The following is a 15,916-nucleotide window of genomic DNA, read 5'->3' as shown; positions in this document are numbered from 1 at the left end:
TAAGACATACAAAATCTTGCTTTTTGTACAGGCTTACCTTTCATGTGTAACTTCTTCGCCTCCTTTCTCTCTGTGTCTCTCTCTCACTTGTTAATGTATGGCTGTATTTATTCTGCTTTCCTGACTGTACAGATGAAAGTTTGTGACATATGTGGTGATGCTGGATTTGAGGACATGCTTGCTGTTTGTAATGACTGCAATGGAGTTGAACATGTGTAAGTTGAAAAGGACCTCTGCTAGCTTTTTATTGGTCTTTCATTGATATCACGACTTGTACCCCTCAGAATGGTCTCAATGTTTTTGAGCACTGTTGCTTCTCTCACAGGTACTGCTATGAGAGTCTGATGGCACAGGTACCAGAAGGATATTGGCAGTGTAATGTTTGTAAATCCAAGCAGAAAACCGGTGATTGTCGTCCCTCTACAGATCTACGGATCATGAGCTCGCCACCTGCACGATTGCCTTCTTTTAACAGCACCAAAAAGCAATGCAGCATAGGAAACACTCGTTCGCGACTTAAAGCATTGCTACAGAAGAGGAGGCTGCCCTCAGACAAGAAAAGAACTTTGAAGGGGGCTCCCTCATCTCAGTTTCCAGCAAAAAGGGGTCTCATGGAGGATGCTCTAGATGCACCGCCTACTAAAAAGCAGGCTATGGATAGCTCTAGCATGTCCAACATGCCACCACCTAAGTTTGGTCTTTTGAGAGAAGCCTCCTTCAAAGCTCCAGAGACGGGAAAAGTCAAGTTTGTGTCACCCACTGCATTAATAGGGACAAGTGGTGAAGGGTCAGCCCTGTCTTGTCGTGGAAGTGGCAAGTTGCCTCATGTAGCAGGTGCATTAAGCTCAGGTTCTATCAATTCTAATACAGCTCCCTCCTGGCAAACCTCCAAGGGTCGGTTGCCGAGTGCAAGTAACTCAGTTGTCGGAACTGTAAATAAGGGCACCACAAACAGTCAGTTGAATAATCCATCCTCAAGTTTTTCTTATGCCTCAACTGGATCAAGGAATGTAGGTGTGCAGAAGCTCAGTGATTCGGTTCCTTCCTTCTTATTCCCTCCAAAATCTTTGGGTTCTAAACTCCAACCAAGCTCTAAGGGCCCAAAAGATACCTCAGATATTGTCCTGCAGAGTGCCATGAAGGAGGGAGTTTCAGGTCAAACAGGCATAGCCAATACAAGGGCACTGGCGAAGACAAGCTCCTTCAAGTCATTCAAAGGGTCTGAGCCAAAGGTGAAAAATGAAGTCAGTTCAGATTCTGCAAGATCATCAGGCCCAAAGAATTCTTATCCAGAGCCCGGAGTAACTGACAGCAAAAACGATGATGCATCAATGGGCAGATTGGTGGAGACTGCATGTAAAGTGGAGGCTACTATTGAACCACCCCTACCGGCAGAATTACACACTGGTGGGGACAAGGCTAACAAGTCCCCTAAACACGATCTGGCTGGATGCTTTGAAGGGACGAAACAAACAATGAAGGACGAAGTTACAGTTAGTGCATCTGATAGATCTGAAGCACAGATTAGTTCTGCCCTTAGTAGCTCAGAAAAGGATGCTCAAATTTTGAGCATGGAGGAGGATAGGAGCTTGGCAGCGCAAATGATGCCACCAAGCTCTTTGTTGAGACAAGTATCAAGAATTTCAGAGCCCGGTACTTCAATAGATGCTTTCATGATTAATAGAGGTAAGCATTTGACTTCAGTTGAGTAGAAATTTGTCTTCCTATAGTTGTTTATTGGATTTATTTTCTCTTAGTCGTTGTTCAACATGGGACACAGTTTCTATTGTGGGGTTGTTAAATGTGCGGAAGCATTAATTGTAACCGGTCTTTTGGTATTTCGTTTGTGATAAAATAGATGCCGTTCAAAGTGCTCCTCTTTTGCCTTTGCCTGTGATGGGTGTACAAGAATCTTCTACAGCAAAGACAGAGGAGAAAAGGTCATTGCAGCTGTCTCTTAATGTCGATACGATTGGGGAAAAATATGGTGTAGACAAGTCTCCTTTACAGGAAGACACCAGGAGTAACTTTACCCCAAGAAGCAGGTCTTTTGGTGCATGGGGTGCCCCAAGTTATGTGCCATCGCTTGGGAGCACGAGATGCTACAGATGCAAAGAGCTAGGGCATTCAGCTAAAGACTGTAATAATCGCAGCTCTATGCCTTGTTTATCCCCAGAAGCTGTTGGTGCTCTAAAGTCTGTTCCCCCTTTTTCCAATGCTGATAGTACTTGTTGGTTGAAAGGCACACTCAGCATAGACAATGCAACTCGAAATATACACGAGGTTTCACCCAGGATTAAGCCTCCAATAACAGAAATGGCTCCCATAACCAAACTTCCTTGCACTGAAGCAGTGCAGGTTTCTGTTCAAGCTTTGAAAACGACAGTGAGTGAGGCACAAATACCGCTCGAAGGACCTGTGATGGATAATATGATCCCTTTATTGTTACCCTCTTCCAATTTTCCTCTCGATCAGGCTACGAGAAAGGAGACAGTTGATTGTAAGCATTCAGCAGTGGCCAATCCTGTGCAGAGTTCAACTCAAGGTGATCTTGGGGGTGATCATGTGACTGAATATATTACCGATGTCAATGCAGAAAACGATATCAATCCAATTCATGCTGCAAATGACACAGGTGTTCGTGTCCCGAGTGGAGCCTTGTTGCCTACATCTGCAGGAGAGGGCCAACCCCCGTTGCTCCCTATTCCTTTTGCACTAAAGAATGCATCCCATTTTCCAGCGTCTCTTGGACCACCAAGCAGTGTCAGTGTGAAGGTTATGAGTTCCGGTATTTCCCGTTACCAAGAGTCTACAAAGGTGTATCCAGAAGCTCAGATCGTTTGGCAGTAAGTTTCATGCACTTTGTGAGATGCTTTATGGATCTTTCCTCTTTGCATGCAGACTGTTGGATGTGCCATCTTAATAAAGAGTTTGTAATTGTGTGAACATACCGTTAGAACTGTACATCATAAAATATGCTTGGTGTACACGTGCATGATCTGCTATATTCTGAAGTTCATGTAGACGTATCGTAGATGATTCTCTTTTTGTTCATATTCCTTATATGGCCGCTTGTGTAAGAGTCTTCTGTATGGTTATCCCTAGTCAAGTGTCTCAATGATGAAACTTTTAGTAATCTTATTGTAACATCATCTGAACTGCTGACAGCTGCTCCTCTAGGGTTGTAGTGGTAGTTACTGCTGTTTAGATGTTTGTGAAGAAAGGATGAACCATGGCATTTCCTGAGAGACACTTTAAAAGCAAGTCACTGGTTTGCTGATATGCTAATTATGATGTTTGATAAATCTGTTTACAGCTAATGATGACGTTTGACAAATCTGTTTTCATGACATGTATGGAACTTGCCTTATGATTTGCGCCTCCTTTTCAAGGTTGAAGTTTGCTTGTTTGTTTTTTGTTTTTTGTTTTTGTTTTTCATTCTTTGGGGGGGTTGGGGGCGGGGAAAGATATGAACGATGATATGGAGTTTGAAGCTTGGGTTATTGGGGTAAAACATAAGTGGTATGGCTGTGGATAATGACCACATTAGGTCTTCAAAAAGGGAGAGTTTGTTGATGCCTTATAAGACAAGGTCATGCTATATTGTTAGGGTTTAGTGACCATTTAGAAAAAGTTTGTAGCACTAATGGGTGAAGTTAAAATTGGAGCAAGTTGATGCGTCGTGATTTCCATGGACATGTACGTGGGACTCTGGATATTCTGCTTGTGCTCTCTCTCTTCTCACACGGGTTTTAGATGCAAGGGTGGCGCCTTTTGGAGAGATTGGACAGGTTCTATATTGGAGATTGGGCAGCGATGTGAGGAGGTGAACTCTTCATTGTATCAGGGACAATGCTCTTTGATCATCCCCCTATTTCATTGTGCATTATTATCTAGACATGCTCGGCCGCTTGACGTGGCTCTCGCATACCCGATAGTGTACTCTCTTACCCTGTGCTGAAACCTGAAAGAGCATCTACTCTTGCTTTGGAGTGCTCCTTAAGGAGCCTGCGCGCAGTTCTGTTGACCATATAGCTTCTTGCATTTTTTTGTCCATTACATGATCCAAGACAATTGCAACTTGACGTAGGGATCTCTTGGAGCGACATGACGTGGTATCATACAACCAGACGTGTTATAGTAGTTCCCGCAAGATGTTTTTCTCGCTAAGAGAGAGGAATAGGTATGATAGGGACTTTGTAAGTATAGCGGTTGACATGCGAGTTTTTCCATCATACCTCTGCTTCTACATAGATTGCTAAGGCATATGGGATAAACAAGGATTTCTTTCACTTGTATCGAGAGAGAGGAACTAGTCGTGATCCTCGTGCTCTGGGCGTGTTAGGAGCGTTGACTTCCGTAGAGGACATACTTGTGGCCACCGATGGAGGCGGTTTTAGTGGCACCATGGAGGGATATTGCCATTACACCTGTCATAGGCAAACTTCGGTTGCACTACAAGGGTATCTAGGGCAAGGACTTGTACATCATGCCTCTGGAGGGGTGTGGCGTCCTTTTGGGGATTCCTTGGTACCAGAAGAACTACGTCGTGGTTGATCAGCAGGCAAGAAAGGTTAGTTTGAAAAATGAGAAAGGCAAAGAAATCACACTTGATGTAAAATTAAAGGGCGAGTTTGTTCCACTTGTATCGGCTTCGGCCATTTCAAAATTATTTAAAGTCCAGTCTCTTTGTTTACTTGATCTACTTGAATGAAGTTGATGAAAGTAAGAAGTCAAATTTGTAGAAAAAGAATTTTTGTAAGCTCAAGCCGACTGTTTCTTGGAGGGTTTGCTTGGAGAGCTACCTCCTTAGAGATCCGAGAATCACACGATTGATTTGATACTTAGTAGTTTGCCATTGAACTTGCCACCTTACAGAGGAAGCAAAGCCCAACTTATTGAAAAGTGTCTAATCCAACCTAGTACATCACCTTGTTGTTCACCAGTGCTTCTAGTGTTAAAGAAAGATAGATCATGGAGAATCTGCATTGACTACAAAGCTCTCAATCAAATCCCCATCAAGAACAGGTTTCCAATACCCAGGATCGATAATATACTCGATACGCTACTGTCACGTGGCACATCCCAACCCTATGTGTCCGTGGACAAGCTACACCACAGCAGGGTTCAATCAGTTCAATCAAGTCTAGATTAGCAGTGATCTGGCACTTTTGTGAGTCTATTCTAGACCGTGCATGCCCAGTCACTTAGCATAGATGCACATCCTCCGGTTGCACACAGCATGATCATCGGAATTCCCATCAGAATCCATTAGCATTAGTTAGGGGAATTTTCCAGTGCATTTAGCCTATTTTCCTATTTTTGGTTATTTTCACTTATTATTTTTAAGTGACTTTCCAACAAAAGTAGGTAGGGCAATTTTGCTAAGTTAATATATAAGCAAACCCAAGTTAGCACTTTCTGGCCGAAGAGGCAACAGGAGCTTCCCGCTCAATAGGCAACTTCTCAGCAGTACCCCCCCTCATGACCCCCTAGCGCCAACTTTCCACCATCCCTGGCGTTTGTGCATCTTCACCTCAGCCCCTGGCATTTTCACTCACAACAGATCCTCGCCATCAAGCACCCTTCCTTAGCATTTTGCTCACCAACGATCTGCCCCAAATCAGCGTTTTTACTAACGCTAGGAACTGCAGCAGATCAGCGTTTTTTTGGAGCATATAGCCCAGCGTTTTTGGCAAGGAAAAGAAAGCATTAGCGTTTTTGATATTCAGCCCAAACCAGCAGCAGAGACTCGCAGTTTTCAGCCTATGACACCGCAGTAGATCACCCCCAAGTTGGTTGCAGATGTTCCCCCATTTTCAGCCATAAAAATGCAGCCAAAACAGTCATTTTCAGCCACCGAAACAGTCCCGAAAATCAACAGTTAGAAGACCACAGATTTCAGCCATCAAGTCGTCGTCGTCATCGGCATAGCCCCATTGCATCAGTCCATTGCATTTGCATTATACACCTATGTGCAATCAAAGTAGACCACTCTCGCCGACGAGAGTGGGGCCTTCGGAGGAGGGATTTACAACCTCTCGGGTGTCGTATCTCTTCTCTCTCCTTCTCTCAGTCTCATTCACTTGCACGCACAATATCCACTCACTTTGTTCGTGATCATAGTACTCTCCATAAGACGGAAAGCTCTCTCTTTCCCTAAGAACTAAAAGGAACCTTGAGCAATAAAGATCACTAATCTTGAGAAAATACAACATTCATTCCGCTGCACCTTACATTGGTATCAGAGCTTTGGAAGTGTTTTGTATTACTCAAGGAAAGAACCACAATAATTTTTTTTGCTTGTTGCGATCGCACGAACCCAAGTTTACTTGGGCGTGGCGATTCCTAATCGTGTTTTGTTGAAGAGTGACAGGAATCCCAAGAAAGAAGGGCTTGTCCAGCCTCCCCTTGTGTCTCTTTTCACTCATTGAGAGCGGACCGTGCACTTAGCGGCCGGCCAATCGACGTGAGGTGGGAAAAAACAATCTTGGTGTGAGCGCAAGGCCGCCAAGGGGTGCGCCCGCAGAAAAGGGTAGAACTCGGGTGAAGAGAAGATCCTTCTCCAACGCGATTTGCAATCGAAAGAAAACCTCAAGAACCCCAAGAACCCAAGATCCTCAAGACTCAAGAACCCAAGATTCTCTCGAATCACAGACCTCAAGAACCTCAAGACCCTCAAGCACCCAAGTTCTTCGCGAGCTTAAGACCCCAAGATCATAGTGCATGGTCGTCACCCGAAGCAGAATGGATACTTCGCATACAGGTGATGAGCATGAGTGAGGCGACGAAGACTCGTCCCCACCTGGAGATGATTTCTTCAACCCTCCCCCTTCGCCATCTATGCCACCAAGTGCACCAGACCCTATGGAGGCAATGATGAAGCAGATGATGGCCATGATGGATAGACAAGAAGACAAGCGCCTTGCTTTAGAACGCGAGCGCGACACAAGAAAAGAAAGAAAAGAACTAAGGAAGGAGGAAGCGGCAGCAAGAAACGTGGCATTGGAGGCCGATCGTGCCGCTCATAGATTGTCTTTGGAGACCGAGCGTGAAGCTCGACGAGAGCTACGCACTCAAGAATTGATTGCCCAAGTCCTAGCCTCGAAGACCGAACCACCCAAGGATCGTGGGAGTTCGTTAAGTGGCGCAAGCCAGGACGCGGATTTCAACCATCCAGTTACAGAAAAGTTGACTTTCAGTAAGTATGACGGTAAGATGGATGCTACTGTTGTTCATTCTTGGTTGCATCAATTTGATGCTTATTTTGCGACAACTAAGAAAACAGGCAATAGCAAAGTTTTGACGGTAGCTATATACCTTGTCGGTGATACCATTAATTGGTACCAGGCATGGCAAGAGGCACAGCTAGCCGCGCACCTAGAGGCAGCCGACGATTGCATGTCCCTCTCTTTTAGTTGGGCTGATTTCCAAGACAAGCTCAAGGCGTGGTTTATGCCACCTCAATACCTTGCACGATTGAAGGACGATTGGCGAGCTCTCAAGAAAAACGGTATACAGGTTATGTCTTTCTCTAATCGTGTTTTGCAGCTCGGCACTCAATTACGTAAATCGGATGCGAAGCGCAAGGAGGCATTTCTTTACGGATTGGACGAGTATATCAAGTATGATGTCGAGGAACTCGATCCAATCGATCTCAACAAAGCGGTAGCAATTGCTCTCGCCCACGAGATGAAGCACAACAAAGGAAAGCATAAGGAGAACAAGACTTCCACAAGTACCTCGCAGACTTCTCAGAACCCTCAGAACGGTAAGAATGATAACTCTTCTAACCAATCTTCCAACAGTCTCTCATCAAAGAATTCTTCCAATGAATCTAGGGGTAAGGCTAACACAACTGCTAAACCTAAGCTTACTCCAGATGAAAAGGTAGCACAAGGAATTGTAGGAGGTTACATCACTTCGGAAGAACAAAGCACTTATTCTAAGGAAGGTCGTTGTTTTCATTGTCACATTAAGGGTCACATAAAAAGAACATGTCCTAAGCTTGAATCGAATGAATCTAAAGAACCCACATCACCCACTAGATCTGTCAATGCAATGAATGATAACACGGGTGTGCCCAAAGTTTCGCAGGACCCTCCCATTGATGATTCTCCCATTAAATGTTATGGTCGTACGTCGGGGCACCGTTTTGTCATATTGTTTGACCCAGGTAGTATGCATGATGTCATCAGTCCCTCTCTTGTTGAGAGAGCCCGCCTCGAAGTTAGTCCGAGATCTCCTATCGAGGTCTCTGGCTTTCGTCTTGGTATGGACGCTCTCATCAGGAAGGAGTGCCTTGATGTGTTGTTTGCAATTCAACAGACTACCTTCACTAGAAGATTTGTTGTTTCTCCTCTCTTAGGATGTGATATGATTTTAGGCATGAAATGGTTTCGTGAAATAAACCCTCTCGTTGATTGGGAGGCTAACACTTTAACTCTCAATGCCAAAAGTGATTCTCCTACTGTCTTTCATGGAGTGGACATTGTTCCTTCTCCATCTCTCATTTGCTAATATGCAGGACAAGGTTGAAAGGATTCGGGATAAGGAGATTCTCTCAATCTCTTTTTCTCCACAACATGATACACAGGATTTGCATGATTATGAGAGGATGATTTGGATGATAAAGATAAGCATGATGAATTGCATGACGATGATGTGATTGTTCACAAGGATGATGTGTTAGTGGATGCTTTTTCTAGCGAAGCTAATCTCGTTGTAGATTCGATCAATCACGAAGAACCGATCTTGGCTTTCGAGTCGAGGTCCAAAGAACCCCCACAAGAAGATTCGATAGATCCTGAAGAACTGATCTTGGCTCTCGAGCCTTGGTCCAAAGAACCATCACAGGAAGTATTATGTGTTCCCATGATTGATACGCACGCATTATTCGAGTGTTTCATTCGTGAAGGTTTCCTGTATTTTGGTCAGCATTGTTATGTGATCCCTTTTCCTAGGCATGACATATTGTATGTTGAGCATGTTTCTCTCATGGATGAGCACGAATGTATGCGGATTGTTCATGAAAAGCTGAAAAGTTTGTATGTAAGGAAGTCACATTTCATGTCTCTTCCTTGGCATGACACAGTTTCCGAACGAGCACATGATTGTATGAGCACCAAGCATGGGCATTTCCATTGTGATTTGCCACAGTTGATTGATTTCGATCAAACAGAAAAGATTCGACCTCATTGTTTGCATGTGTTTGATGAACGGGTTGTCACTCCGTCTCTATGTTCATCTACACTGCATACACAGTCTTTAGAGAAGACAAGATTTTTTTCCTTCACTTTACATGGAATGGGTATGTTCATGGTTTTGTGTTGGAGATGATTTCAAGAATTTTCAGCCATGGACGAAAGAAGCAGGACTCTAGACGAAGTGGAAGCATCGACGGAGCCACAAAAGATTGTGTCGCTTTCGGCGCGGCCCTAGGAAGCAAGTGTTGCAGACCTTTATGAAGTTCAAGTACCACTCGACCCACACAGCAGAGTGGGCCGGCGAAGAGTCCCTTCTAGGATTCCGGATGCTGTTGGCGATCTTCCTCGACGCCATACAGTTCGGTACCAGTACCTCACTTTGAAAAGGAGGGGATGTCACGTGACACATCCCAACCCTATGTGTCCGTGGACAAGCTACACCACAGTAGGGTTCAGTCAGTTCAGTCAAGTCTAGATTAGCAGTGATTTGGCACTTTTGTGAGTCTATTCTAGACCGTGCATGCCCAGTCACTTAGCATAGATGCATATTCTCCGGTTGCACACAGCATGATCATCGGAATTCCCATCAGAATCCATTAGCATCAGTTAGGGGAATTTTCCAGTGCATTTAGCCTATTTTCCTATTTTTGGTTATTTTCACTTATTATTTTTGAGTGACTTTCCAACAAAAGTAGGTAGGACAATTTTGCTAAGTTAATATATAAGCAAACCCAAGTTAGCACTCTCTGGCAGAAGAGGCAACAGGAGCTTCCCGCTCAATAGGCAACTTCTCAGCAGTACCCCCCCTCATGACCCCCTAGCGCCAACTTTCCACCATCCCTGGCGTTTGAGCATCTTCACCTCAGCCCCTGGCGTTTTCACTCACAACAGATCCTCGCCATCAAGCATTCTTCCTTAGTGTTTTGCTCACCAACGATTTGCCCCAAATCAGCGTTTTTACCAACGCTAGGAACTGCAGCAGATCAGCATTTTTTTGGAGCATATAGCCCAGCGTTTTTGGCAAGGAAAAGAAAGCATCAGCGTTTTTGATATTCAGCCCAAACCAGCAGCAGAGACTCGCAGTTTTCAGCCTATGACACCGCAGTAGATCACCCCCAAGCTGGTTGCAGATGTTCCCCCATTTTCAGCCATAAAAACGCAGCCAGAACAGTCATTTTCAGCCACCGAAACAGTCCCGGAAATCAGCAGTTAGAAGACCACAAATTTCAGCCATCAAGTCGTCGTCGTCATCACCGTCGTCGTCATCGGCATAGCCCCATTGCATCAGTCCATTGCATTCGCATTGTACACCTTTGTGCAATCGAAGTAGACTACTCTCGCCGACGAGAGTGGGGCCTTCGGAGGAGGGTTTTACAACCTCTCGGGTGTCGTATCTCTTCTCTCTCCTTCTCTCAGTCTCATTCACTTGCACGCACAATATCCACTCACTTTGTTCGTGATCATAGCACTCTCCATAAGACGGAAAGCTCTCTCTTTCCCTAAGAACTAAAAGGAACCTTGAGCAATAAAGATCACTAATCTTGAGAAAATAAAACATACATTCCGCTGGACCTTACAGCTACAGGGTTCTATGTGTTTTAGGAGAATCGATCTGAAAAGGGGCTATCAACAACTAAACATTACTCTTGGATATGTATACAAGATGTAACAGACTTGGTCAAGAACAGGTTTCCACTACCCAGGATCAATAATATACTCTATAGGCTACAGGGTTCTATGTGTTTTAGGAGAATCGACTTGAAAAGGGGCTATCAACAACTCGTGATCACTCTTGGATATGTATACAAGATGTAGAGACTTGGGCTCCCCAAGTCGAAAATTTGGCACGACACACGACCATAAACTAGTTCAGTAGACACTGACTCTAAGTACGACGCACTAGAGGACACAAATCTAGTACTTGCACAAAGACGACTAAGTCAGTGCACATTCGGATTATATCCAAATCAAAGCACATAAAATTCCATCCATATCTAAGACCATGATTCCTGGCAACGTATTTAGCAATCGCATCTAGATCCACACCGGACCTCACTGATGTCAGATTAACTAATTCTTATTGCGATCATGTCTACAATGTTGTAAGGTGCAGTGGAAGTGAATGTTGAACTTTGCTCAAGATGAGTGCTCCGAAGCTGTGCTCAAGGGCTCCTTTTACTTACGGAAGGGAGAGCCTTCCGTTCCTTTAGTCAGAGAGTGCAAATGATCACAAACAAAGTGAATGACATGGTGAATGAAGGTGCTGAGATTGAGAGAGAGAGAGAGAGAGAGAGAGAGAGAGAGAGAGAGAGAGAGAGAGAGAGAGAGAGAAGAATACGACACCAGAATGTTGTCAAACCCTCCTCCAAGGGCCCCACTCTCTATGGCGAGAGAGGTCTATGCTATTGATTGCACAAATCTGGTACAATGGTCTAGATGTAATGGACTCGCCGACGATGTCAACGACAATGACGACGGCGACGGGCTGAGAACTGAAAACGCCAGGGGCTGAAATCTGCAAATCTGCTATCTGCTGAATTCTGACACTGCGTTGGCAAGGACGACGATGGCGACGACGCGATGACGATGCGCTGAAAATGCAGATGCTGAAATCTGAAAACATTGGCTGATCTGATCGTGCGGCGAGGATCTGCTGCGGTTAGGTGAGATCTGCGAGGTTTGGGACTGATCCTGCGGAGTCTAAGTGCTGAGATCTGGAAACATTGATGCAGTGGCTGATTTGACGCTGAGAAACTGCAAAATGCTAGGGCAATCTGCAACTTGCAAAAACGCAAGGCTGATGTGGTACTACTGTCTGAAAACGCCAGGTGCATTGTGGCAAAAACGCCAAGGTAGATCTGCTGTAAAAAACGGTGGAAAACTTGGTGGCTGATAACGCTAGGGAGTTCCGCCGATCTTGTTGAGAAGGTGCACCGCCAGATGTTGGGTCTCTGTTGCCTCTTCTGCCAGTTAGTGCTAGCGCTACTTTCCTTATATATTAACTTATATAAAAAATGCCGTATTCAGTTTCCCAACAAAGTCACTTATTAATAATAAATGAAAAATTGCTAAAATAGCGAAAATGGGTTCTTTGCACTGTAAAATGCTCATGATGGCTACTGACTCTAATGCTGATGATTATGCTGTGTGCAACCAGAGGATATGCAACTACTCTTAAGTGCCTTGACATGCACGGCCTGCGCACAAGCTCACAAAGGTGCGAGAACACTTCCTAAGTTGACCTGAACCCTAGACCTGAAGTAGCTTGTCCACATGCACATAGGCTTAGATGTGCACCGGACATCCCCTCCTTTTTCAAGTGAGGTATTGGTACCGATCTGCATGGCTTCCCTGTAGGCTGCTAACAATCCGGGATAATCTTTGGAAAACTCTTCATGGACCCACACTGCCTCATGGGTTCCTCGATCCTTGAACTTCAAAAAGCACTGTCTGACTTGCTTCTTTGAACCACGACGAAACCAATGCAACATGATGTCACAAGACGGGCACCACGTGCCAATAGAAAAGAACTGACTGAACATACTTTTAGCACTTCATTAACAATTGAACTGAGAGAGAGAGACGACACGCGACACGGAGTGGCGGAATTCCACTCCAGAGAGTATTGGCCCCAAACCTTTGCGCCCCTTTCGGTATTTCTTTATATTGCATCAACACAGTACAAGCCGGTACTCCAGACTCTGCACCTTCTCCAGGAAGCATGCCAGAGAATGAGCCCTAACCTCATATTTAAAGGCCCTGGGTCCCAAAAGCAGTTTACAGCAAAAAGCCTTCAAACTCAAAAGCATCTGGTCCGAAAGCAAAGCCAAAAAGCTTCTAGCGTAAATCACGGAAATTCATACAGCTTGCCACGTCAGTAGTCAGCGCAAAATGTGGAAATCCGTACAGCATGCCACGTCATCAACCAACGTGATTTTCGAAAATCTGCCACGTCATCAGCCAGCTTCGCAATTCTTTTGTGTGTGTGTGAGTCCTGCTTTATTTTAATTCTTTATGTCACTTGGGGCCCCATCGAATGGGGTCCCCATAAGTTGGTAGGACTTCTTCTTCTTAGGGTTTAGGCCCCTTGGCCGACATCTGTAAGTTGGCTCCATTCTTTAGGCTTTGACACGTCAGCAGTTTGTGACACAACACTTGCTCCGGCTCCATGACTTCAGCTTCATCGATGATCTCCGGCTCTTCTTCTTGGCAAATGTCCTTCGGAGGTGTTCCCTGAAACACTTTCAACCAAGAAACATGGAAAATGTTGTGCATTGACCATGAGTTAGGCAATTGCAATTTTATAGAAACCTCATTTATCTTTATAATGACAGGAAAATGGACCATACATTCTGAAAGACAACTTAGGACATGTCTTTCCAACTTGCTTAAGACGTTGCTTCATGATTCTTAAATACACCCAATCCCCTTCCTTGATCGAAACATTCGACGATGCTTGTTAGCCTGTCGTGAGTAAGACTCCCAAGCCTTGCTTAGCCGAAGCTTCACACTCTTAGAAATCTCATCCAACGACCGACTTTCAGCATTGGCATTAGACATTTGACTGACCGAGCGAGTCAAAAGTGACTGGAACGGACGACCAAAAGCTGTCTCATACAGAGTTCGACCAATGGCAAAGGAAAAAGAGTCATTCAAAATAGCTTGAACCAATGGGAGATAGAGCTCCCAATGGGACTGTTGATCATGCACATATGACTTTAAAACATCAAAAGCCAAGTGATTGTAAATCTCTGTTTGACCATCTGACTGTGGATGAAAAGCCGATGAAAAATTCAACTTAGTGCCAAAATTTTCAAAGAGTGCGTGCCAAAAATTGGACGTGAACTTAACACTCCTATCTGAAACAATCGACTTTTGCAAACCATAGACGGGGTACCAATGCTTTATGAACGATTGTGCTACATCTTGTGCGGTGATTGTGGCCTTACAATGAATCAACATGCAAAACTTGCTAAAACGATCAACGATTGTCAAACATTAAGTGTTCCTTGAATGCAAACTAGGTGAAAGGTTAGTCACAAAATCCATGGAAATATCCTGAAAAGGTCCATCGGGAATAGGCAGCGGAAGCAAGAGGCTCGCTGCTTACCCCGAGGAGCTTTTACCTTTTGACAAATAGTGCACTGTGTGACATAAGGAAACACATCCTTTCGCATATTAGGCCAATAAAAGAATCTTTCTATTTTTTCCGGAGTGGTGTTCATTCCCCTGTGCCCACCCGTGAGAGAGTCATGTGCATCGTGCAATACGGTTGTCCTTAGAGAGGATAACACACATAGACGGTGACGAAAATACAACAAAATATCACGAATGAGATAGTTGCTAGACCCTTGAGAAGCAAGAGCCTGCAACCATTGCTTACGAAACTCGGAATCTGCATACTGGTTCTTCATGCTGTCGAAAGACACACCCTGAAGAGAAACTATGGATCTTGACTCACGAGTCAGGATCTGTCCTTTGCGACTTAACGCATCTGCAATAGGGTTAGCTTTTTCAGGCATATACTCAATCAAACCTCCAAATTGCTCAAAAAATTGTGACCACCGTGCCTGGCGATCACTCCAATGTGCACTAGGCATAGATTGGAGCCACTTGAGGGCTTGGTGATTTGTGTAAACTGTGAACTCTCTATTATACAGAAAATGTTTCCAATGCTTAAGAGAGTGAATGAAGACAAAAGTTCTTTATCGTAAATTGAATAGTTCTTTTTTACACTTTTGAGCTTCCGACTAAGAAATACAAGTCGAGGGCCATGCTGCTGAAGCACAACATCTATAGCGACATTGCTCGCATCCGTCCATACCTCAAAGGGGTCATTCCAAGAGGCAAGGATAAGACACGGCGCTTCTGTCACCGTAGCCTTGAGCTGCGAAAGCCTCAATGGCTGTGTCGGGCAAATCCACGCGCTGTCTGCGAGTCTTTATCCCTTTCAAAACATCTCTCATGGGTGAGGCAATGCGTGCAAAATTCTCTATGTGCGAACTATATGCTTGACATAAATCAAGAAAAGAACGCACATCATATGCAGTTTTGGGCAAATCCCAATTACGTACCTGTTCCACCTTCGCGGGGTCTAACTTGACGCCTTCTGCAGAAATGATATAACCCAGATAAGTAACTTCAGTGACAAAAAACTCGAATTTCTTAGCTGCAATGTACAACTGACACTCATCCAAACGGGTTAATCCCTTGTCAACATCCTTTTCATGTTGTTTCCACGACGCAGAAAAAATGAGAATATCATCAAGAAAGATGAATACACATACACCAACCATATCGCCAAAATGGCCTACCATGAGACAGTTAAATGTACCCACGGCACCTGTCAATCCAAAAGGCATGACTACATACTCCCATTGTCCTCGCTCTTTGCGAAAAGCGGTCTTGTAGATGTCCCCTTTGAATATCCTTACATGATGGTATCGACTTTTGAGATCGACCTTACTGAAAATCTTTGCTCCATTTAGCCTATCGAGGATATACTCAGTGCGAGGCATCGGAAACTTGTTCTTGACGGTCATCATGTTCAATTCCCTGTAATCAACTACAAACGAGACGAACCATCCTTCTTGCTAACAAACAAAATAGGAGCAGCAAAAGGACTTACACTAGGACGTATGAATCCTCTGGCCACCAACTCCGCGAGTTGCCGCTCTGACTCTTCTTCTTGAGACTTGTTTAAACGATAG

General features: G+C 44.5%; 1 protein-coding gene across 3 annotated transcripts in view; it reads left to right on the top strand.

The window, feature by feature from the left end:
• LOC147451862 (uncharacterized) overlaps positions 1–15,916 on the top strand; it is a 44,441-nt gene that overhangs the window by 3,005 nt on the left and 25,520 nt on the right. For 2 of the 3 annotated variants that reach the window (XM_086517732.1, XM_086517733.1), the window contains exons 7-9: positions 133–215; positions 326–1,686; positions 1,859–2,846. In XM_086517732.1, coding sequence (XP_086373858.1) covers positions 133–215; positions 326–1,686; positions 1,859–2,846 — 2,432 coding nt within the window. The remainder of the gene's footprint in view (positions 1–132; positions 216–325; positions 1,687–1,858; positions 2,847–15,916) is intronic. The other variant, XM_086517734.1, reaches the window with a different exon arrangement.

Source organism: Adiantum capillus-veneris, chromosome 8 (assembly GCF_014529385.1).
Source record: "Adiantum capillus-veneris isolate H3 chromosome 8, ASM1452938v2, whole genome shotgun sequence".
NCBI classification, from domain to species: domain Eukaryota; kingdom Viridiplantae; phylum Streptophyta; class Polypodiopsida; order Polypodiales; family Pteridaceae; genus Adiantum; species Adiantum capillus-veneris.
This window is presented reverse-complemented; position numbering and strand designations above follow the sequence as displayed.